The sequence below is a fragment of the Pygoscelis adeliae genome, unplaced genomic scaffold, assembly GCF_000699105.1.
Source record: "Pygoscelis adeliae isolate BGI_AS28 unplaced genomic scaffold, ASM69910v1 Scaffold27, whole genome shotgun sequence".
Taxonomy (NCBI): Eukaryota; Metazoa; Chordata; class Aves; order Sphenisciformes; family Spheniscidae; genus Pygoscelis; species Pygoscelis adeliae.
Window position 1 is genome coordinate 2,383,199 of NW_008825410.1, and position 25,625 is coordinate 2,408,823.

The window sequence follows — 25,625 nt, forward strand, 5'->3', positions numbered from 1 at the left end:
TGTGTTCAAGCTAAATTTGCAAGAATGTAAGCCACTCTACTAGTATGATTGTTGTTATCTGTCTGCTAAAATATCACACACACACACAAAAAGGTAGCTTCAAAGGAAATCAGGCCATGAGTATGTGAGCTACTGTATGCATGTCCTTATGCAGAGAAGGAGGTACATACTCTCATTTGTTACCAGTAGGCAACAAAGTGATAACTCGTAACAGAGCCTGCAGGTTCCCTGGTGCTTTGAATGGGACAGGCAGCTTTTATCTCGGAAGAGATCTGCAGCCCAGCTCATCCTTGAGCCTGTTCTTCTAACTAGCATCAGTTTCATCATGCACTCATTTGGTCTGAATTAGTTGTTCCTATAGGTGCTAATCTCTCACAGATGTAGTCTTTTAAGGTTGCACTTTGAAAAAGTTAGGTATACATCTGGCAATGTATGTTCAACAGCAGAACCACAGGTTCTCAACTGCCTAAGCGTGTTCTTCATCTGGAGAATGAAGTAGAGAGGACAGTGGACTTTGGGGAAAGTGATTCACAGAAATTCTGCTATTGCAGAGAATTGCTTGGAAATTTGAAATACTGTGTCCTCTACTCCAGACATATCCTGGGTTAGCCATTCCTTGTGATGAGTTGCTTTGCTGCTGAATGGTCTTGAGGAATAGACAATGACTCCGTAACTTTGCAAATGTATACCTGACAGGAGGATTTATAGGTACTAAGTGACCCTCACCTCAAATTAAGTAACAGTATGTCATTACTTAAAATGTTTTCCATTAATATCGTTCAATTATCTAAAGTGTTGGGGGAGCAGAAACATTTGTTTAAAGCCTGTAATCAACAGTAAAGTATCATATACTGGAACATCAGCAGCAAAACACTATGCAACTTAATATGGAGCTTGTTTTTCTAAGTATGGTACATATTCTTGCCATAGCTCAAGTGCATCAGTGCAGGCAAAGATGTGACTGAAGATACTTTGGTTTGGACAGGACCAGAAGAGAGAGACCACGTATTCATATAACACGCCATAAACGAAACTCTGTCTCAAACTGAAATCAATGGGTAAACTTAGCATGATTTATGTAGGGTAGGAAATCATGGAAAAATCACCAGGATTTCTGTAGGGAAGGATTATATTCCTTGTCTTTTTAAAATGATCTTTATTAAGAGTTGTTTTGCACACTGTTGTGAATTGTCACCAAACTGGGTTTTTAACTTCTTGCTATGTGTATGGATATTGCAGATGAAATCCTGGTCATACTGAACACAAGAGAAAGAAAAGCAGCTCTGACTGATAGTAGTGAAGACTTCAGTTTTGTTTTACCTTTCTGCACATACAAGAATAGTACCGTCAACAGAGTCTGAAAAGAGGCTCTAAAGATAATAAAGAGACTGTAAAATATGAATACTGCCATGTAAGGAATTGTGAGGCATACTTCTATGACATAGCTTTGTCTCATTTCAGATGCATTTTAGTTCTTTGTCAGTTATTTTCCTGTGCTTCAGTGTATGTGATCATTTAGTCCTCACTGTTTTAAGTGGGCACTGTAGCTATGCAGCAGTAGGAATATTTTGCTTTGCCTACTAGATCCTGTATTTCTCTGTACGGTAAAGTTTCTACCTTTTTTTCCTGCTCTTAGCTTAACCTTCCCTTTTTGTGCTCTGTTCTCTTATTTTCAACACATTTCTGAAATGCCTTTCAAAAGCAGAGAGAGGAGAGAGCTGTAATATATTTTCAGATCTTCTTTATGTTGGAAAGGAGAGAGAAACAGAGGGAGCAGAAGAGGAATCCGTGAAAGAAACAAAAAAAAAAGGATGTATAACTGGGTATTGGGAGGGAAGGTATAATAAAACCAAGACAGCAGAGACATCTAGGCAAAAAGCAACTGAGTAAATACAGCCATGAATGCTGCTTATAAGTTGGGTTTTCCCTATAAACTGGCAAACATCTTAAATGTGGTTTAAGAGAGAACTGTTTTCTTTATCATGCAGCAATTTTAAACACAGACTTTGCATTCATATTATCTGGTGTTTTCCAGTGAACCTTAAACCAACATATCTAGTGGACCAAGAGCTCGAAAGTGTAATCATTCACTTGTTTGCTTGCTCGCAGTTAGATTTTGGTAGCAGGAAAATTAAAACAACAACTTTTTTTTTCTTTTCTGTTTTGTCTTTGTTTTAACAAGCAAAGGTGGATGTTGCAGCTTAGAACTGTAAAAGCTACACAGCTTGATTTGCAACCTTTGAACCAAGGTACTGTACAGTTCTGGCCTGAGTTTGTTTTTGCCATTTTTGGAAATTATCTTGTTTTGTTACAAGAATGATTTAAGTTGCAAGTGCCATAAAAGTTCACCATGGTCCAGACCAACTGTACTGGGAGAAGGTTCGTTCCTTGGAAAGATCTTGTCAGCGTTCAAAATTCTGTGCTTTGCACTTTTCCTCCTTTATTCTTCTGCCATTCATGTGCATATGGGTGTGTGGGAGGCTGATGGTTTTTCCAAACCAGACCTAATAAAATAGGATTTTTTCTTCCTCCCCAGATAAGTGGCTAGCCTATTACAAAGATTTTTTTCAAGCATTTTTTAAGTTGAATGGACCCAAGCCACAATTTAGCTTAGTGACCTTAGTGATCTGATGGAACAACAATGACATTTTGCTTCAAACTTAACTGACAAAGGAAGGCAGAAGACTGCACTTGTTCATGTTATTCCAGTTTTCAGATAAGCAGGCTTGTTTTCTGTTTAATCTGACCTCTGAGGCAGAACTCCCATTGGCTTTGGGCAGAGGACAAATGCACATTAATGGAGAGAAGGGCAAACAGTCAGAATAATACCACTAATTATCGAGTATGAAATAGATGTGAGTTTCCAAGGCAGCATCACCCCATTAATAGTAAAATACCTTGTTGTTTTTTTAGCTCACATTTTCCCTCAAGCCTTTTCTAGCTGATATCTTAAGTGTCTACAGTTGGGCTGATTGATAGCCGTTAGTCAAATCCAGTAACTGTATCGGTCTGTGGTTGGAGATGAGTGGTAAGTGGGTGCCAGGCCATTCACTTGTGGTTTTCCTTCTAGTTTCCAGCTGTGCCAGACTTTCAGTCAGAGGAATAGATCTGTTGGTAAGGGAAACCGTTGATAAACCATAGAAACCAAAAACTGTCACTACCCGTGACAAAAAAACAGAAGGGAACCTTGAGGCAGGGGTAAGAAGACCCGCAGAAACGGTGTTAGCTGACCAAGTTTAATGAGACTGTTAAGTTCAGGTGTGGGGTAATGTCAGGCCAGGCAGTGGCCAAGGGACCAGGGCCCGGTGGCTCTGGGCTAGCAGCCGGCAGCTGCACACAGCTCAAACCCAGCGGGAGCTCACGAGAGAACTCCCCTCCTGGAAAGCTTCCCGTAGCTTCTTCATGTGCAGGTGGCACAGCCCTAGTCTGAAATCCCCCTGAACACGTCATCCTTAAAAAATATACATTCCTTAGAGGGGTGATATTCCAGTCTGTGACAATCTGAATAGCCTGGCCAGAGGTCAGAGGAAAAGACCTTGTGGCTTGGAGAAAGACCACAACTTGTCAGTCATGATGTAGATATTTGTACGTCCTTGGTATTAACATCGTAGCATTTGTAATGGATATTTGGAAATGCAGCTGGCAGCAGGAACGCCTGGGTCCCTCAGGCTGAGCTGTGCTCAGCACAGCTGCCAGCCAGTTGACGTGAAGGTGTACCACGTTTGTGCCTTCTGGAGCATCTCAAAGACAAGTTCATTCCTGGGATAAGCCAGAGCAGCCTGAGGGCTGCTTTGATGGTATCCCCAGCTGCAGATGGCTTTCAGCGGTCACTCCACCAGCCAGAGAACAGGAGAGAAGCAGAGCAATGTTACCCGTGCCCCTTCCTCTCCAACCCGGAGAGGGATAGCCAGCTGTACGCTGCCCAAAGACTTTCCTTTTGAAAGGGTCTCCTGGCTCTTTCACACAGCTTCCCTCTTCAGGAACTTGGCTGAGAGAGGCTTTGCTTTTTGCCTAGAGTTTGGCTGGGGGAAGCTCTGTGTACTTTTGTTTGACTCGTAATAGAACTAAACATTGTTTTTATTTACTTTTCTCTTTCATAAGAAAATGGCTACAAAAAGGTATTTAAACTCCAAGTGGGTGTACGGGATCCTTTCCTGGACACTGGTGCACTCCGGAGAGGGGGGAGAAGTGTGGGTTTTTTCCAAATTGAGTGTCTAGTCAGAAATTTTGATCTGGGCAGCTTTACTGAGTTTTCTGTATTTGATTGTCCAGAAAAGAAATCTGATAATTTGCTACCATTGGTCAATTGTAAAAACAGTATGTGATAGTTCAGAAGTATATAGGACAAATCTGTCTCGCATTTGTGACTTTTCAACAGCTTCGCACTAGCACTTCTCCATATGTAGGTGCTCACCAAAGCTGTTAGATGTTCTTTACATCTAAAAAAAATCATAAATCTGCATGAGAGAAGTGAAAAGTGCACCTAAAGGAACAGACAACAGCAGGAGTTTAAAAACAGCTAAGGACAGCAGAGCAAAACATAACAGCTTTCCAAAACGTTGTACTACTTTGTACCAAGTAAATAATTGGCTGTGAGAGGACAGCTCAAAATGTCAAAGAGAAAGCAAGAACAAGTTTGATATTTAGATTTCTGGAAAACTATGTCTCCAAGGGAACCGTAGTGCCCAGAGGCAGTCCCCCGCTGCCTTTGTGGAAAAACTTACCTATGCCACAGCGTTCAGACCACTGCAGAGAACTTGCCAGCTGGTCTGGGAGTCTGTGCTTTGGCTGTAGTTGCAGGTGTCAAAGACCTAGATAGAGTCCTAATTTGGGGAGGAAAGGAAGTGGCCACAGCTTCTCCTGCATGTGCGTGCTGACTGCCACGGAGCAGCACACGTTACCCACACATAGCTGGAGCTGCCTTTGCCATCAGGCCTCAGGGTCCTGGTGTTGACCGTGTACTAAAAAACAGAGAAGAGGCATGGCAAGATACAGCTCGCACTAGTTGCTGTCCCTTCTTCCTTTGAAGCCACAGTTTGCCTTGTGATATGAATACACGTGGTGTTGCCTTGCTTCTGATTTTTGTTTGCACAACGCCTGTGGCACTGCCATCACATTCGCTTGCATGCTCTGCTTGACCTGCCGACATGCTGGCCCTGTACAAATGAGGCCATGTGAGACACAGCCACCGTGGTACGCTGACTCTGCCAGAGACAGAGCCAGGATTTGACAAGTCGAGAGCTCTTGATGTCAGTATGTGACATGCCTGGCTGCCCTCTTATGCTGGTAGCATGCTTCATTTTGCAGTCTTTGAGGAAACAGCAGTCTGGCTATGCATGGTCAAACCATATGACTTCTTCTAGAAACTCATGCATAATGTGCTCTGCTTTCCTTTTATAGATGCACTGAACGCATACCATCCGGAAGCAACTCTAAGACAATCTCTGATGCAGTATTTCTTCTTTTACCTAAATGCTCTCCATATTCATAGCTTCTCTCCTAACATATCCAGGTTTGTCAGTAATAAGTGCTTTTGGAATACAGACATTTGTCAAATAAGAATTTCATCCAAGGGATTACTTCATTTCCACTCATTTATTCTACTGAGCTGGAGTAAATTGGCATGAAGATTCAGTTACTATTGATTTTGACTGAGTCTGAATCAGTTACCTAAGGATAAATAACTCAATCAGCTATATCATCCAGAATTGGACCAACTATAGTGCATTATCAGATCATTTTTTATTAGATTATGTCCATGAAGCAGGTTTTATTATTATGTCAGTACAGCATACACACTGTTCTATACAACTGAATAATTTTTTAAGTGCTCTTTATATCCAAATAATTGGAGTGTAAGCTTTCAGTATCTAAAGAAGTATACATAGCAAGAGATTTTTCAGTAATGTTCCTATCTGTAGCTGTTAAATTAGGCCTGTTTGGCAGTATGAAACATACTCTGCCGCTGTAAGAATGAAGATACTCAGTTACAACTAGATCTCATCAGCCCATTAGCAATGAAAGAGTATATGTACAAAGTCAGAACTGTATCCTAGCTGGGTGTCCTACCCACTGAGGCACAGAAACAGGCTTGCTTGCTTCTCTCCTGCCTTGGAATCAGTTCTCCTTTTCTGGAAAGTAATTGCAAAAGGAGAGGTAGGTGTTGCTCATCTCCTGGATCTTTTAAGAGTTTGATGGTGAGGGCACTTTGCCGGAAAGTGAGAGCGGAGTTTAAAGAGGGCCCAGACTTTTTGGTAAACTCTCCATTTTTGGCAAAGACTCCAGCCACAACTGTATGAAAAGCAAGGCATAAAATAGCTTACCATGGAAGGAAGCTTTTACTCGGTTATTCACTTACTCCAGAAGAGGATTCTGTTTTTTTAATTCTGAGCAAATCAGATTTTTTTTCAGAAATAACAGCCAACTCCATGTGGATCTTGGGGAACTGCTTGTAGTGGACATGAAGGTGGTGAACAACCTGGTGATGTGGGGACTGAAAAGTTCAAGATATGGGGTGGCTCAAGGAGCTACAGGTGCTCAGTACTTCAGAGACTGAGAAAACATTCATTCTGTAAAGACAGAGTTGTATGCTATACCCACTGAAATAAGCCAATAGAGTTGTGCCACGGGCAACACAGAAGCAGGGCTATGGCTCAGTAATGGCAAAGCAGAGATAACAGCATAAAAGTTGTCCCAAAATTAATTTGGGAAGCTTTGAAACACACAAATCTACAGCATAAAGTGTATTAACGCTGCAGTTCCGTAGGGGAGGGTGGCATCTGAGCGGTGTCATCACCTGGAAGTTCTTTTCTGTTTTTTCTCGTTCATATGAGAAATTAACTTACTCTTTCTTTTGGTCAGGATTCAAGTGGGAAAAAAAGATTTCATGTGAAATCACTAATAGCTGAACAGGATAAGTAACTAGAGAGCTCTCAATAGGTGAACTCAGATTACTATGCACTGTTATGGGCCAGTGAATGTAAATCTTGCAGCTTCTCCAGCCTGAGTAAGAGAGTGCATTGCATGGGACAAAGTATTGTTTAGGGCAAAGTTATATCTAGTTTAAGTGGCCTTTGAAAACTGTATCAGTTTTCCTTGCATGATTGCTGTACATACTTTCTACCTTAAATGTTTATCTCAAGTTTTTCTGCAGGTGTTTATTAATTCACTGTAAGCCAGCACAGCTGCTAAAAATTAAAGTATTTTCTTCACACCATCCTTCTGATCCACTTTCATGTCTTTTGACACTCAGACTCAGCAGCTGGAGAAAAAGTTTGGAGTTGAAATTTCACCTCTGCTCACATAACAGTTTACTGTTTAGTACTGAAATGTTTTCCCTGCCTTTCTTGTCTGAAGGGTTGTAATCCCCTTTCAGAGATTTTTTTCTGACCAAGAGTGTTTTATTACAGCTGAAGGTGATGAGACATATTAGTTGCGGGGGGGTGGCAGTTCTTCTGATGTTTCAGGTTTATCTGAAAATTTAGAGAGGCTTAGTGCAACAGGTGCCATGAACACCTAATATGGGGGCAACAGAAGTGATTATAGACCAAAACATGTACTCAATACCACACAGGAGCAGCTCAAGCCCAGTTGGAGAGAAAACCCAAGGATTCTCTCTCTTAGCTTGTAATGTTTTCCCAGAGGAAAAAAAAAAAACTTTTTCTTGGATTTTATTCCGTATTGAGAAGTTTATGTTCTAGATTGTGTAGAACATTTTGAATTCTATGTTTCCCTTCAAATATGGAAATTTGACATCTATTGGAGCTCTCTTGGCTAAAGTCTCAAAGAGTGCCCATGTGCAGCCTCTGTTACCTCATTATCACTCTGTCACTGTACTACTGCAGATGACAGAAAAGATGTCTTTCAGATTTTTTTCTGATGCTTTTCTAGTTGGGTATTTGCTTTTCTGCCTTACTCTTCCCAGCTGTAGAATAAAAAAAAAAGTTCGACCAGTAATTTAGTCAAATAGATGTACCGTTTTATGTGTAACTCATAATGACAGCACTAAAGCATCATTTATAACACTGTCCTTTCTCAGTATAAGCTCTTTTATCTATAGGGTATACTTTAGTCTGTGAAGCTCCTTGCTTAGCATTATTAAGAAAGAAATAAAACCCCAGAAAACCTGGGAACACATACTTGGATGTTAATTTGCTAAGTATCTTTGGGCAGATTGAATGCCCAAGTATGTGTAGTATATGTGTTCCTTTTACATTAACTAACTTCCTTCTCCTTTGATGTAGAAGAATCAGGGGTAGGTAAGAGTTAGTTTCCTTCAGGCAATAGTTATGTGTGCATAGACTTTAAGCTGATACAAGAATGACAACACTGTTAGATCTTTGGTTAAAAAGAGTTTATTCCACGAGAAATCAACCCAATGGCACAAAATCTTTTAGTTTAAAGCTTTACTGGGAAAGCAATCTGATTGATTGAAAATATATTCAGTTCGTGGAACATGAATTGGATTTTAATTAGAGGGTCTCAAACTTGAAAACCTGTTACATATCCTCTTGATTAAAACTAGTTCCAGCATTAGAGGCATCCTCAGAGCAAAGTCCATTTTAAAAGGCTTTTTGAGACCAGTAAATATGGTAAATGTCAACTGATGAGCTTTCTCAGCGTCATCTTGGCATTGCAAGAAAAGTTGTGGAACTATAAAAAAATAATTCTGTATCTCTGAAAACTGTGATTTGAATAGATTTTCACAATGAAATTTCATACAGGATAAAAGAGTAGATATTTCATGTAGAAGATGATTGCTTTCAGTTCATTTGCGTAATTGATAAAGACTAGGAACAGACTGAAACTCCTATTGCTTACCTTGAAGTTAGGTCCTTTGCTGTGAAACAGATGTTTTAAAACCACTTCTTCAAAATACAGCATTAAAGAGCACCTTCACACTCTGACTAAAATCTATCATTTTGGAGTGCTCTCTGCTAGATTTTTACATGAGGAGTAAATTATGAGTTAAATGAAAGGAGTGGTGAAAAACAGTTCTGGCATGCTCTGGAAGGAGGATTTAGATCTTTTCAAGGAAAATATAGGCAAATTTGTTCACAGGCACAAACACCTGGAGGTGAGGATTTTGCTGAGCTCTGTGCAGACGCACACACACTGCCTGCACGCAGCATCCTGCACATTGATTTGCACCATTGCTTATGTGAGTGAACTGGAGAGGAAGGAGCCCTCTTGGCTCCGATCCATCCACATAGGACAGCCTTTATCTAATCCATAGTTCAATTACTGCCTTCAAACCCTAAAACTGATTTGCACAAGAAGACCAAAGCAGCATGGCAGTTTTAGAGACTGCAAGTTTACAAAGTGGATATGAAATAGATCCATGAGAGAGAATACAGAAAATGAAGTAAGTGATCACGGAAAGAGGACGACCATATTGTATTTGTCATACCAGTAGTTCTTTCAGGATGCCGTAAAAATGCAGAAGCCTGCAGTTCAGTTATATAATTAAACTTCAAGCTGCTGACAAGACAGATGTAATTTAACTGTGTGCAGTGATGGAGTGGGTGTTTAACATACAAACGGTTAAATCATATTGCTGGTAGAACTGTCAGTACAAACAAGAGGAATGCTGCTGTTTCCACTCCAAGCAGAGACCATACATTTTTTTTCCTTTCCCTTTTTCCAAGGTCAGTCGTGTATATATTTCCAGAACTTGCTTCAAATGTTGGGGCAGTTTTCAAAATGCCACTGTTACATCATGCTCCCTGAGCTGAGATAACGACTTAAACCCTGGTGAAATAAACCTACAAATCTTCTAGAGAAGCAAATGTCCACAGATAAGAGAACTGTGACGTGCGTGCTGAGGGAGTAAGTGAAGGACGTTCAACCTATCAAGGCTCTTCCATTTCAAAAAGTAGTGTTAAATGATGAATGCTGAAACAGTTCTGCCCAGGAACAGATGAGACCTGCCCACGTTAGAGCATATTCTGGTCAAAGATAATATCTGCACTTACCTTACTTTTTGGGGTTTATATATATACACACGTATCCTTCTGTTGAAGCACCTTTTTTTTCTTATAAGAGGCTGTGAAACCAGATCTCACTTGGCTTGATCCTGGGGTCATTAATGTCTCTGATAAAGCTCCCTTTTATGTCAGTGGTGGGGGACGAGGCCCATCATTCTGCTCCAAGGCCAGCTGGGACCTTGAAACACAATGCTTATGTGAAAGGTGTCAAGCAAATGTTAAGCACCCAGAAAAAGATCTTCCTTTGCCCCGTTCCTAAGGGAGCTTTGAAGACGCTTATATTTTCTCACATTTATGCTCTTTCTCTTGTTTTTTGCTGTATTTTTAATCAACAATTGAATCTACACAGTAGGCTGGCCCTGCTTTGATCGTAAAGCTGTACACAGTGCCTCTGTTTGGTTTCCCTTTTACTAACGTTTCCCTTTCTGTTATGCATGCATAGGGAACATGCATATCCATCTGCAAATTTCTTGTGATTAGTCCACTTTACAGCTCTGGCTCTTCCCAGGCTGCCAACCTGTATGTTAAAAACCCTCAGAAAGTCCAGCATCCCCATGTAATACAATCATTTGCAGCAAAGCAGTGCAAACTTTTCATGATGAAAACCCACACCAGGAAACATTCATCTGATGAGCAATCTTAACCCCAAAGTGGATTGCCAAAATGATGCCTAAACTTATTTAGCGTGTTCTCTCTCGCTATTAATATTCTTTTCTATTTTACCTTTTACCTCCTCTTGCACACCAGTGGCTTGCAGCTTCCAGCCACATTTCTAGCAGCTTTGGACCTGCACATGAACAGTGTCCTGGAAGCTTGCTATACCAGCTGGGTCGTTCCCTTGTTGGCTTGTATCTACACACAGCTCAGAAAGCACCTTGCTTTCTCAGTTCAGGCAGAAATCTCCTATGTTTCTTAGGAAATAGACTGTATGTGCATTTGGGGGTCAGAATATTATCTTTAGTTTTAGAATTCATTTACTTCTTAAATAGCAATGGGGAGCAAATTCAACACACTACAGCACTGGAAGTTTGCAGTAGTTTTTCAGAAACTACCTGTTTTTCTTTATCTGCTTCTGTCTACCAGATGACATGAGACACTCCAGAGAAAATAATAATTATTGCGATTCTTTTGAGGCATTAGATCTGATCCTAATGTTTAATACTAATTCTAATATACATACTGATAAATACTAATCTGATTCTAATGTTTAATAGTTTAATACTGACATAGCCCAAATTATCTTAGGGATGTTATTCATTATTGTCGTACTATCCTACTTGAAGAATGATAGATTTCAAGTAAAAAAATTGGGCTGTTAAAGACTAAAATGAGAAACTCAAGATGGCTGATCTGTTTTCTCTCAGATTTTAGCTGAAGCGTATTTCCTCAGTCGTAATGTTTATCTATGTCATCTTTCTTCTTATATGTAGGAGAAGAGAAGATAAGCTTCTTAAAAGTTTTGAGCAATTTGTGATCAAGTATAATAAGTTCTACATGAAGTAACTTCTTCCTATGCTGTGTCTAGCACCCACCCACACAAAGATATTATTAAAGGGAAAGGAGAGGGAGAAGTACAAAAAATGTTACGTTTAAAATGAGAACTCTGAATTGCACAACAGCTGAGGCAAGTCGCTTGTGACTGGAAGTGGGTAACTGTCCAGAACATGCAATGTTGTCAGCTGTGGCCTGTTTTCAGAGTAAAGTTTTATACTGTACCATATTCATTTTACCTATCAGAAGGGCCAATGATCTTCATCTTTAAGCACTGATACATATTTTTTTCTTTTATCTTGCCTTAGTTTTTCTTTTCATGGCTGTAGTAGAGACTTGTCCAGGGGATCTGTCAAAGAGAAACAGTGGTGGGAACAAGAGTGAGAAATCAGCTCAGAAATAATCCCGCTGAATAAAGGTTTCCCCAGGACAGTCCAGATCATGTTATTTCTAGTCATCTCATAATTCTAGTTTTAGGCCTTATTTGTTTTTAATTCTAAAAATGAAAATATTTCCTTCATAACAAGTAACTAAGGATCTGACAAAATTATTTGCCAGCTATTCACATTTTGTAACATGTAAAGAAAAAAAAAAACATCATTTAAATATATCTCTGAGTCACAGACTATGTAGCTTGGCATGTTTCCCATGGCACGATGTGGGATTCCTTGGCAAATGTTTCTTGGCTTTAGCTTTTTTAGTTTCTTCACCATCACCTTGTTGCTCTTATACACACAGACATACAAACTCCTAGACTTAACTACTACAACCTTACCAACTTCTAAAATTCCTCGTACCACTTCCATGAACTGCTTCCCTTTACATTTTTCTCTCCACTATGTCAAATTATCATGGACTTTCTCTTTCAACACCTCCCCCATCTTGTCTAATGCCTTCAAAGCAGCAGCTACCTGTTCTGAAATCGCTGCTCTTCTTCCCAGCACTTCTCCTTGCCATCTCTTCAACCAGACTGTCTAAGCCCTACGTGCCCAAAAGGCAAGTTGTACCTTTCCCACCCATGATGCTCTTTTCATTTTAGGGAGTTCTTGTATGACTTCACTGAGTACATGTGGATTGCCAATATACAGACTTTTCACTGAGAATATTGTATATATTTAAGTCAGTAATCAAGAGATTATCCTTATTGTTTTTCTGTGACAACAAGGAAGGGGATGGGATTCCCAGCTGCTGTTATCACCACACTGAGCAAATGGACTAGCAGGAAGAATCCAGATAGTTATTTTGGAAGTTATTTCTTACGTATCTGGAAAGATACAAGGCTTGGAGGTATTTAAAAGACGGGTAGATGAGGCGCTTAGGGACATGGTTTAGTGGGCATGGTGGTGTTGGGTTGACGGTTGGACTCGATGATCTTAGAGGTCTCTTCCAACCTTAATGATTCTATGATTCTGTGATTCTATGAATTCTTGTCTAGCCTTGGAGGCACTTGCATTGGCAACTCTAGAATTGTCATGATAGCTCTGTAACATGTTTTGATTAGAAAGATAATTTCTTGACCTTTTTTTCCCTCTTCAATACTGTTTTTCTTCACATGACCTTTCTTCCATGTATCCATTTTACCTGTAGTTTAATAACTCAGTGTCAGAAATTGAAAGATAGTTTCCAATCAGAATGTCACTAATTGGTTCAAAATGTTGGCCACTACCAAGAAACCTGCAGAAATCTTTTCCTCTGTCTCAATGCATGTGGTTTTATTAGACTATTTTTTCCTTGTGTCTGTACTGTAGTATAGACTAGAGCAGTGCTTATCAATATCTTTAATTCCAATCTTTATGAAAATTCTAACTTTTCTTATGAAAAGTTACAGACCCTCTTTGCTTTGTAGACCAAAGGCTGAAAGTAAAGTCTAGAAGTAATATGGCCAGTTTACAGTTAAACCTCATTTATCTCTTGGGTGTCATTGCATTGTCATTGTATACAATACTTTTAGAATTGCTTTGGCATGTCTGTGGAGTTGCATCAGGGAAAATTTCTTCATGGAGACTTGCTTAGGAAATGTTTATATCTCAGTTTTTACTGAGTAGCACAGACATGAAACACAGTGTCTATAAAATAAAGTACTCAACCTTTCAGACACCAATATCTAGTTCAGATAAATAGAATGTTTAGTGAAGGTGAAACTCGGCATGAAACAACGTGAGCTGAGTATATTCCTTCGGACAAGAGAAAAGAGCCTAAAGTTGGTGAATGGTGAAATCTAATTTGTTCAGCTACATATAAGCATGAGAGCCTTTCGGCCAGAAGATTAGTGGTGCAAGTCCTTCTAAACTATAAGCAGATGGTAACTTTTTCAGGATTTGTGAGGTTTTACATTGCAACCTTATGTCGTGATCTGTATTTTTATTTCTGTATTATCACAGAATCACAGAATGGTTGAGGTTGGAAGGAACCTCTGGAGATCATCTGCTCAAGCAGGGCCACCTAGAACTGGTTGCCCAGGACCATGTCCAGATGGCTTTTGAATATCTCTAAGGTGGGAGGTTCCACAACCTCTTTAGGCAACCTGTGCCAGTGCTCGGTCACCCTCACAGTAAAAAAGTGTTTCCTGATGTTCAGACAGAACCTCCTGTGTTTCAGTTTGTGCCCATTACCTCTTGTCCTCACTGGGCACCACTGAAAAGAGCCTGGCTCTGTCTTCTTTGCACCCTCCCTTCAGGTATTTATATACATTAAGAAGATCCCCCCTGAGCCTTCTCTTCTCTAGGCTGAACAGTCCCAGCTCCCTCAGCCTTTCCTCATATGTCAGACACTCCAGTCCCTTAATCAGCTTCGTGGCCCTTTGCTGGTCTCTTTCCAGTATGTCCATGTCTCTCTTGTACTGGGGAACCCAGAACTGGACCCAGCACTCCATGTGTGGCCTCGCCAGTGCTGAGCAGAGGGGAAGGATCACCTTCCTCGACCTGCTGGCAACATGCAGGCCAGGAGTTATATGCATCTTTGTGTTGGACTGCCATATAAAAAGGTAGATAGATTTATCCTATGAAAATAGTCACAATGCAGACTCATAGCTAATATCCATTTAATTGTGCAGCTGCACATTTTGAACCTCAGGAACTAAGGTACATGCTTATTGACTCAGTAGGAGTTTATTTTAGCAGGACAGGGTAGTAATATGGTGCCTCCAACTCATCTTCATGTCTGTAGGCTAAGGGCATTCTGGTCCTACATTAGACATGAAAGGGGTTTTCCTCCATTCCATGGCCACCATTCCAGAGGCAGTGGATCTAGCTGCAATGCCTGGAGAAGGAGTGGTCAAACAAGATGGACACCTGCAGATTCCCTGTAACATTTCCCTCCTCCCCTCCCCCTAAAAAATCAAAGAAGCAACAACCAACAAAAGTAGGAAATTATGGGGACACAACATCATCTGAGACTTCTTGAGCAAACAGGGCAATTAAATGTCTTAGGTGCACAGTAAGCCTTTTCGTCCCATCTTCTTCCCTACTCAAGTGTGTGTTTTGTAACAGCAATGGTGTGGGAGCCCTCAGAGCATGGATTTTGTAGCAAGCAAAGTCAGGGAAGGTTGAGAGATCAAGGAGCCACACAAAAGGCAAGTCTATCCCCATGGATAGCCCTTTCCTCCATTGGAATATCCCTCTTTCCTGAGAGACACGTACACACAGATTTTAGGAGTTCTTTGAAGTCAGAGGGCAGACTCACAACTTCGGCCACAGGAGACAAACCCAGCTCCATGCCTTTCCTGAGGAAAAAAGAAGGAATTCTACAAAATCAGACTCTCAGAGTTTAACCAGTCTGACACAGGTTATCATCACAGAGAGGAGAACATATCCCCAAGTAAGGACTTCTGGATTGAGTTTGCATAAATAAACCTCAGGGAGTGAGTGGGTGAGTGAGTCAAGTGAAAGATACCAAGAACAAAGGTGAAATTTTACATTTCTGTGGCTGCTGAGTATGCGCCCAGTTCAGTGGTACTGGGAGAGCTGATGTCCACCTTTAAGAATAGAATTAAAAAAACAATCAGCTTGAGGTGAAAGTTTTTATGTACTGGACTTGCAGTGCTGGCAAGTCATTACTAAAGAGTAACTAGTGCCAAAATGTGAAACGAGATCTTCATACGGCTGCTGATTAAGTGGATCTACTTCCCCAGTCATCCGTCCAATATTCCAGTTGAACCTCCAGCCAAAATTCATGAGGCAAATTTCATTACACTAGTGGTGCCTAACCTGGAGTTGGCATTCTGCTGTAGTCATGATGGTGGGATGGATAGGAGGCTGAAAGATGAATTAATAACACTTCATTATGATGAAATATCAAAGTATGTTGGAAGGTCACCTTGTGTTGTATAATTATATATTCAAAAGAACTTAAATTCTTGCTTCAGCCCTTAGTGAATCTGAGACAGCAGCAACGATGGGAAAAACCTCCTTTAAAAATCCCAAGAATCATACTTGTTTTGGCATGACACTGCCTAAGGTGATTTGCGAACAAGGCTGACTTTGCCAAGCTTTCACATTAACGCAAGGTTCAGCATACATTTTAAAACATTAAATCAGCTTTCCATTTGCATGGATAGGATTATTTGACTGTGTAGGTTTTGTTAGTTTGAAGGGCCCCAATATTCTAACGCTGGAGCCAAAATTAAATACTCAAAGTAACAGTATGTTAATAATTTTAAGCAGTCATTCAAAAAAACTTCTAAAATTGTCATATTGTCTGACTTTGGAAGATATGGAGTGTGTGTGCTGCCACAAACAATACTAGGATTGTAGCTACTGACCATTTTGAAAATCAGGCTAAAACTTACAGCAGAAGTAGATGTTCCTGTGTCCTGGTTTCAGCTGAGATAGAGTTAATTTTCTGAGTAAAGTTGAGCTTTGTTTTTTTGTAGAAGCCAGTATTGCTGGATACCTTAAAGCTTAAAAAAATACAGAAACCTCTAAGTGTGAGTTGAAATGGTCTGGTCAAAGAGGCTGCAGTTAGTAAATATCATGTATATCTGGGAAGCAGCACATACCATTATTTATGATTTATTCAGAATCAAAATAAATTAAGCCCTTTATGGACAAGTAACAGGCTACCGCATTTTACCCCATCATTTTCAATCTGATGTCTTATGGTTTCAAATCGGACTTGATGAAATTGTTCCCTCACTGTCCCTGCACAAAGCAGTTTGCAGTGTAAGTTGATATGGCATGACCTGAATGGCAGCAAACATGAAGGAGACAAAATGCATGTTTAGTTCATCAAAGATGGTCAGCATGTCTTCCAGTTATTGCTCTGCTCTTTTTCTTGGTGGCCCAGATTTCTGCAGAGATTATTATGACTAACTGAGAAATGTCACAGTGCTCTGGGTCTACTCACTGTATTTGGTGTGGACCCGCAAGACAGGCAATGACATGGAGCTCTATTGTCTATCTGAGAGTGTCAAGATGTAAAGTGCCATTTTTCAGAATTAACTCATGGTTAGCAAAAGGAGATCCAGACCCTACACCTGCTCCTGCATATGGGCAATGAGAGGGGAAGGACTATAGCAGAGACTCCTTGTTCTCCCAGTGTAGATGGGAGAGGTCTTCTCCTATGAAGAGCAACAGTGACATGATGTCTTTGGCTATCACTGCTGTTAAGGACCTGTATCAGACAGAAGAAAAGGAGTATGCAGAAAGAGGCAGGAGAACTGTCGTTTCTCCGTAACCAAAGGCTGCCAGTGAAAACATGGGAATATGCATTGTTTGTCACGTCACCAGGTCTCAGTTGAACAGTTGTGGAAACTGTAACCGTAAGCTTACAGCACGCACCGTACTCCAAGAGCTGTGCTCCAGAAGAGAGGGGCAGCCTGGCTATCAGTCGACCCAAGTTAGTATCTCAGTTTGCAGTGTGTCTGAATTGCATTTCTTGGAGTAATCTACCATTTGTTGAACCAAAATCATATGCAACATCTGGAGCTTGATCATCACAGATGCCCTCATTCTTGGCTGGATCTTTAATCATCCGTCAGTAATCTGTGGGAATGTCTTGGGAGTTTAAACATAAAATTGCACTGTTGATCACACCTTACTGAATTCAACACAAAGATGGCAATACAGCCATACAGCCATTCAAATCTGAATTTCATATTTTACTTAGGCACTATGGGATGATAGTATTTTATAAATGATGAGTGAAAATATTTTAAATTGCACTTTGAAAAGAAAAAGCGTGTACCACTCTCTGAAAGTATTTTTAGTCGCTGTTTTTTCTGAAAGCCTTTGGACATTCAGCCTATTAATTTGTTTCTTTCCTGAACGTATCTTTATTTATGCAGCAGAAGTATTCCTCTCCTTCAAGGTAAATTCTGTACCGTTTCACAACCCATTCTTTACAGACCGTCATAAATCCATTGTCCTTTTTTTGACCCCTTAAACCTAGGAGCACATTTCCAATATACAATATACAAGAAATTTAATTTTGAATTTATATCCATAATAATTAATCTCTAATTTTATTATGTTTTAATGAATTGCATGACATTCACTCTGTTTTTGTCTCTCTAAACAGCTATTTAAGTATGTTCTTTATAGTGAAAAATATTTTGTTAATTATATAATTCATAGGCTAGTATTAGTTGAGAGAAAGTTATTTCATTCATGTTAAAGGACGCAATTAAATTTTCAAAAGTAGCATACTCAAAAATATGTCTCATCTGTCCCCTTTTTTATCAGTGTTAGTAGAAACTTGAAAGGTACGCTCACAGACTGGATAAAACATGGAGGCAGAAGAAGTGAGGTCTCAAAAAAAATAACACATTTTCACCTTACGCTGGCAGCTGTCAATGATAAATATAAATTCAATTTAATAAAATATTAAAGCAAGTCATATGCTAAAAATATTTCTTTATTCTTTCAGACCACTCTTCCGTGGAAATTCAGATGTTGATCAGCTAGGAAAAATCTTTGAGTAAGTAATAACTAGTTGCATTATTCCAATATATGTTTAACATTGAAACACTGTGAGGTTTCTTTGCCATGTTTTTATGCAATAATGTGACTAGAACAAAGTATTCCTAGAACATATTTCCTATTGCTACCGTATGCAACATGATATTTCCGTGTATTCTGTGTCAGAGTGGGAGGAGGAAGCAACATGGAATATAGTTCTGCAGAACTAACAGCCATCATCAGGAAGTTATGAGAGACTTCTGTTTCGGGCTTTTTAAATCTCTTAAACATATTGTGCATGTACCATTCATGCATATTCCTAAACAGTTAGATCCAAGAGATTCTCTTCACATAAACAAATGCAGAGGTTTTATTTTTCAGTAATTTCTTTGTGTATTTCAGAAAACAACATTGGAATACTTTAAAATTGTTATTAAACTGAAATCTCTAAGATGATTACCAACAGCTTCTTTGCAGAAAAGACTTCTGTACATAAGAAAATATTTTAGCTTTGAAAATATACTGTGTAGCCTGTTAAAATGATTAACAGTCCATATTTTGTTCAGGAAGGTAACTGTAAGAACAGGAGGAATATCAGCATTTTAACATGTGCTTTGTTGGAGATGAACTAATTTGCTTTATTTTAAAACCATTTTACAATTCTAGGAGTTTGTGTTTTTCTTCTTCAGATATATCAAATACGTTGAGGAGGTGGAGAGGCTCTAAACTCTCCGAGGTAGAATAATTCTCTTCCAAAATATATTCTTAGTTAAAAAACAAAAAATTAAGTTATTGATATTACCAACATGATAATTAAGTAGGATTATATCACTTTTTCTTGTAAAAGCTCTTCAGACCAAGGAATGTTTCTGAATTTGTAAGAACCATGTAAACTCAAGATCTCATGTACGTGTCACGTAGTTAGGAAATCAAAGCCACGCAGGGCTGGTCCCACTCCAGAGAATGAATGACCATTTGCCTCTGCACCTCTGTCTTCCCTTTTCATATGGAGGGGCTGCAGGGATCCAGGGATCTGGATGAAATAAGAAATAGATAGCAGAGAGAGAGAGAGAGAGAGGAAGGCTGAAATATTCTTCTCTTGAAGATACTCCAAAGATAAGATAGTAAAATTTCTAAGGAGAAGAGCTTAAACAGAACAAATAATGAATTTCTCTGTTTAAACATTTTTCCAGTTCTCAAATCATAACAGATCTGTTTCGAAGCATTTTCATTATTTAATATGAGGTTCCTAAATTGCAGGTCTTGATTTCACACAGTTGACTTCCCTTTCCTGCATACCATACCAGTGTATGTGACTCACTTGCGTGGTTAATTTGTCATGCGCTGAATAGCTCTTCCTGCCCAATCCAGAAAAATCAGTCCTTAAAGTTTACTTTTTCTTCTTCTGCCAAAGCTACTCCTTTAGTCCTACAATATTCTGCTTTATTAAATGAAGGCAGTTTCGATACATACAACATATTTTATAATTTTAAAAGACATAGCTGTGATTTTTTCAAGGATTTTGATTCGTTTCTGACATTTAAGGGGAAAAATCAAAATGAACTGGGCTAGGATTAAATGCATAGCTGCTAGCGGCAGCCTCCGATGGGGATCTTTCCATCCCTAGGGGCCGAGATTACCTGTGCAGAAAAGAATTCATCAAGAAGAGAAAATGCCATGCTAATATTAGAAGAAATTCCTTATTACACATCTACTTAAAGAGAAAGTTTGTTTTCGCTTCTTTTGTGCAGTTGTCCTTAAATAGTTCAAAAGTTTCTTTCTTGGGTTCGGGGGGATTATGCTAAATAGTGTTTATTTTGTGTTTTCACAGCTGGAGAACCCCCTACAGTTAGGCATAGCTCTTCTTGTAGGAGGATTGTTTCCTTCTACAGTAGTGACTCATTCTGCAGACTAATTTGGACAGAAAGTAGTTTTGGGATTTTCGTGCAATCTGGACTGATGCATTCTTTCAGATAATGAGGCTGTGGTCTACCTTTGCTTTACATGTGCGTTCTGATTTGCACCAGGTAAAATTCCACCATGTTTGAGGGTAAATTCCTCGGAGGTGGCCCAAAACCATTTCCTGCTTTTCCAGGACATCATCAGGGTGTGGGATATCCTCATAGATTTCAGGCTAAACGCTGCAATGGTTTGAGCAGACTCGTCTCCCATTGTGATCAATGGGAGTGGAAAGTACTCTGCGTTTCTCAAGACCAGGCCTGAACCTTTGGCAGGAGGTGAAACTCATCCAAGATACTCCCAAACTTAGTCACTGAAATGGTAGTGCTACCAGACCAGGGTGAGGGCATCTACTCAGGCATTCATTATTAAGAGTTTTGAGTACTACGTGAGTGTGTAACTAAAAATGTCTCTCCTTTCCACTCTTGGTCTTGTTCACCCTACCTGTCTGACAGGCTGCCTCCTTGTTTCATTTTGTTAGCTTTGCCTGTGCCTGTGCTTATTCTGCCCTGTTCATGCTCTCTCATGCAAACATTAAAAAAACTGGGACTAACCAAACACATTTGAATGGCAGGTTAAACTCCATTGTTACTAACTCCCCCATCTTCCTACGGTGCTGTTTGTATTACATTTAATACAGGTCCAGATCCTCAAACAGCTAATCATATGGCTTTAACCACCGTGGCCAAGGGAGTTACCCCATACCCCCACCATACCTGTGATGATAAAAGTCAAATTCAGTTTTTCATACAGATTTAACTTATCATTTCCCAAGAGCTGTGATACCTTCAGATGCAGTAAAATTAAATTGTCCTGAAATTTTAATTGCTTTGCCCTTCTAGCCATGCTGTTGTTTTGAGGACATATTAATTTTTGGAGGTATTTTAAGTGAGCCAAATTACAATCTAAAATCCATGTAGGTAGATGTGGAGTAATTCCACTAAGTTCACTGAGGTAACCTGGGATTTACATCAAAGTGTCCGGCCCATGGCCTCACCCAGTCTTACTACCAACCTCAGTAAGAGTAAAGGTCAATGCTGCTCCCTAGTGGCATTGGGCTTAGTGCAGACCCAAGTATTCAGTGACGTTTTTTCATGTTCCTTCTTGTCTTACCCTGTCGGCGTTTCCATTAAAAATCTCGATTTTACAGGCTGTAAAAATTGATTTTCCCTGAAACCTGACAAGTAATGTATGGTCTTTTCCAGAATTTCCATCAGAAACTGGCGTTTCAAGCCCACAAATATTAACATCAGACTAAAACATGAAATGTATAAGACATGATCCATCATTGGAGGTTTACCTACTGTTCCATTTATTTGGGTTTTAAACCTTAGCATTATTATTTAAGAAGTATGAATATCTTTTAGAATTTAAAGAATAAAGAAATAAATTATTTTTAAAAATTAAATATTATTTATTAAATATTTATATAATTAAATAAATATATTAAGTGTTAATTTAATTAAAAAATTAAAGGGTAAAGAAAATCTAAAATACAACTGAAAGTAAAAACATAAAGATACTTGAGTCCTATGCCACTTCTGAGTTGAGACTTTAAAACCTGTATTGTGAAGCAAATAAATTGTTTAAATTTGGGCAACAATTACTACACGTAGCTTTGAAGCATTATGAAACATCCCTTTTATTGCCTTACCCTCATCTTGACCCACACTCTTCTCTCAGTCCCTATTCTTGTGAATAAAGATCCTTGCATGCAATTCCCCTTTGAAACTTACTGCTTTTAATCATCCTGGAGCGACATATGTTGCACCATCCAGTCAAGAGCTGAGCAACTTTCTTCCAAAGCACTCAACCCTTTTTCAACAAAAAGACTCAGAAAATTGAGACCTAGGCCAGAAAATTGTGCTGGGCACAGAATGATTTCTACCAAGCACACTGAGGACCTACACTCATCAGCCTCTATTCACAGAGATCAGTGCACTAGTGTACAATTAATCTCATTTAAACGAAAAGACTTATAAAGTAAACTGCCACTCAGTATAATCAATATAAAGGGGAGACTGCATGAATGTTCAGACCTAACATTATGTTTTTCCTTTCACAGTGTAATTGGACTCCCAGAAGAAGAGGACTGGCCTAATGATGTTGCCCTTCCAAGAAACGCTTTCACTTCCAGACCCGCACAACCTATTGAAAAATTTGTACCAGATATTGATGAACTGGGCAAAGACTTGCTTCTTGTGAGTTTCTATTTGTTGTTCTCCAAGCTGCATGACTGATAGTTCCCACTGTGCATGCAACATGCCAAGAAATATTTATGTTTCCATTTAACGGAGTTACTAAAGAAAAGCTCAAAAGTAGATAGACAAATTCATGTAAATCTGTGAAACATCAGCACAAAGACACCGCCTTTGGCTCAGGAGGTGTTAAAGCTGAGAATAGTTAGAGACTAGGAAACTGTGATAGGGAAGTACCTGTCTGACCTGTCTTTAGACCTTATGCTTAGATCCTCATTACTGACCACTGTTGTGCCACTGATTCAGCCATTCTTATAGTACAAGCCTGATGCGTACAAAAACTGATCTACCATTTTTCATGGTATAGTGGACCCAGCATAAAGCAGAAAATAGTCTGTAGAGGCAGATTACATCTGCATGCCTTCTATGGAATGCTGAAAACTTGAGATTTGGAATTCGCCAGTTGTTGCCTCTTACAAATGGCAGGATTGAACAGAAGCAAACAAATTGTGCTGGTACAACTGGTAACACTGAATTCAACTAAATTATTTCCATCATTTTTATAGATATGTCATAAACCCCAGCCCTGAAGTTCAGTCTTGGAATGGAATACGGGGAATGCCCTTGCCTCAGTTTGCCTTTTGCCATGCTTGTTGAAATCTAGCTAAATTTGTTCTCTGGAAGCCTTTAAAAGATCTTGGTTCACATGGGCTCGGTAGAGTGGGTTCAGTGCAACTCTTGAAAGACCTGCTGCATCCTTTCAGGCACTGCTATCTCTGGCCAATGTTGTCTCTACAGAACAGCAGATTGTACTCCATTGTCCTTATGAGTGCAGCTCACAGCTGCAGCAAGCTGGACCACATCTGGACACTTGAAATGACAGGGGAGAAACACATCTGTTGTGCTTGCAGGCAGCCCGGAAATGGAAGCTAGACGTTGGACAAGAATTAGATTCTGGGAACAGCAAGGAATAAAATAAGGCAGAGAGCTCAGTGAGTGTGAGGCATGATGGGAGGGAGAAAGAAGACAAATATCTATGCCTAGAAGGTGAGGTGGGAAGGGAAGCTGTTCCTGTTAGGCAAAGAGATGAGAACTAGGAGCCACAGATAAAAGGGGAGAGTAGGACTGGAAGTCACTGAATTCAATTTTAGAAGTTAAATGATAGAAATTCTGATACAAGAAAAGAAAGTAGGAGTAGGAAGTGGTTAGACAAGGATAGTAGGAAGAATACTATTTGGAGGTGAATGAAGGAAAAGAGAAGAGCAAGGTATAAAACGCAAGGCTATGGGAGAGATTTCAGCGCTGGCTGGACAAAGGCTGGGATAAGGATCTGGAAAGAAGGCAAGCGAAGTACAACTAGGAAGAAAAGGGAGAAACTGAACACCAAGCATTAGCATATGAAGGCTATAAAGTCAAAGACCCAACACCTATAGAAATGCTGAGCCTAGGAATGAACATGTACCTCATGATGCCGTCCATGTTTGTATAACCACAAAAGAACAGTGCATTGAACACTGAGGGGATTCAGAAGTTATTCATGAATAGTTGCTCCCTACAGTCTGAGAGACAGATGTCCTGTGCATATGAATTCAAGAAAACCTGAATTCTGGGATTTCCTAAACTATGAACACTTGAATTTTCTAACTTGTTATTTTCTCTTAGCTTTGGGGATGCCATATTCATATACTATGACCCCACTGCTTGTTTTAATATGGATGGTCATTTTATCATGCAGCACCTACTGAGACCCTGTTGGGTCTCATACTGATCATAAAGTGAAGGTGGCATGCATTAACGTGTATATGCAATGTTAGCACTGTTAACTGTACATTTTAGTTAAAACCAACTTCTTTTCATACTTACAGAAATGCTTAGCGTTCAATCCAGCCAAGAGAATATCTGCCTATGTTGCCCTCTCTCACCCATATTTCCATGATCTGGAGAAATGCAAGGAGAATCTGGACTCTCACATGTCATCCAGCCAAAACTCCAGTGAGGTGAATGCATCATAATGCTGACTGAAGATGAACCATAAATGAACAAGACGTGTAGCTGACAAGGCCACTGTCCCATACAAACCACATAGCTGTTCTAGTGAAGACCGTTACTTGGAGGTTTTATGCACTTATCTTTTATTTTGGGATTGTCATGTGCTTATCTAAGGAAATCAATCTAGTTTACTTTCATGAGAGCAACACAAGGGCCAGGGCTTTGACCTGCTCCCATTGCAGCTTTATGTTTGTTTTGTTTTTGTTTTGTTTATCTACCTGGGAAAACTCCAGACGAAGAGAAGCTGCTGACCAGTTTTGCTGCCATTTTATGCTTTTAATATTGAATGCTGCCAGTGTGGAGTAGGATGACCGAGTCACTGCCAAAACACGATGCAATCTCTCTCTCTAGCTGCTGAAGCATGATTTGGTACTTTTTTATGATTATTATTATTATTATGTGATCTCTTACAGTGGTATTTAAAGAATGGCATTGAAATATCAGATCTCTGCAACCTGCAGTTAACTGATACATGCATTAATACATCCAGCTACTGTTCATTCATAGCATATACACAGGTGCTTCCCCACTTGAAAACTTGGATGGATTATTTTATCATTTAATTGCTCCATAAAAATAACAGTGATGATGGTGATCGTAATAAACGTCTCAACTTTTAGGTTTTTTCATACACAAACGAGTTGTTATCTAGCTACGTTTGTGTGCATGTTGCAAAAAACAAGTGTTTTAAAAAACTTCTAGAGTCCTGTTCTTAAAGACCCTTTTGGTTTCCAAATGGTCGGTTTGTGTTGAAATCCAGGCACATTCTAGCCCATCATCTAACCCGTCATTCCCCCCTGGAAACAGCTGCAAGCACATTTTCTTTATTTCATTCCAAATTTTCTGGTATGCAGCTCAAAGATATGAGCAGAGCCAATGAAAATCAATACAGATTTTCGCCTTCAACCTGTTCTGATTATCAGCCAAAAAGGAAAATAGAAAAAATATTTCCAGTTCAGAAGCAGAGAATCCTATACCTGTAATAAGCACAGATAGGTATTTGTGCTGAATTGTATGCTGTATACTGCGCTGCCTTACCTGCAACA

At 39.6% G+C, this 25,625-nt stretch overlaps 1 protein-coding gene across 1 annotated transcript in view; it reads left to right on the forward strand.

The window, feature by feature from the left end:
• Positions 1-24,873, forward strand: part of CDK6 (cyclin-dependent kinase 6) — a 128,281-nt gene extending 103,408 nt beyond the window's left edge. The window contains exons 5-7 of the mRNA XM_009330512.1: positions 18,342-18,392; positions 22,398-22,533; positions 24,396-24,873. Of these exons, the coding sequence (XP_009328787.1) occupies positions 18,342-18,392; positions 22,398-22,533; positions 24,396-24,542 (334 nt within the window). The 3' untranslated portion in view covers positions 24,543-24,873. The remainder of the gene's footprint in view (positions 1-18,341; positions 18,393-22,397; positions 22,534-24,395) is intronic.
• The last annotated feature ends 752 nt before the right edge of the window (positions 24,874-25,625 follow it).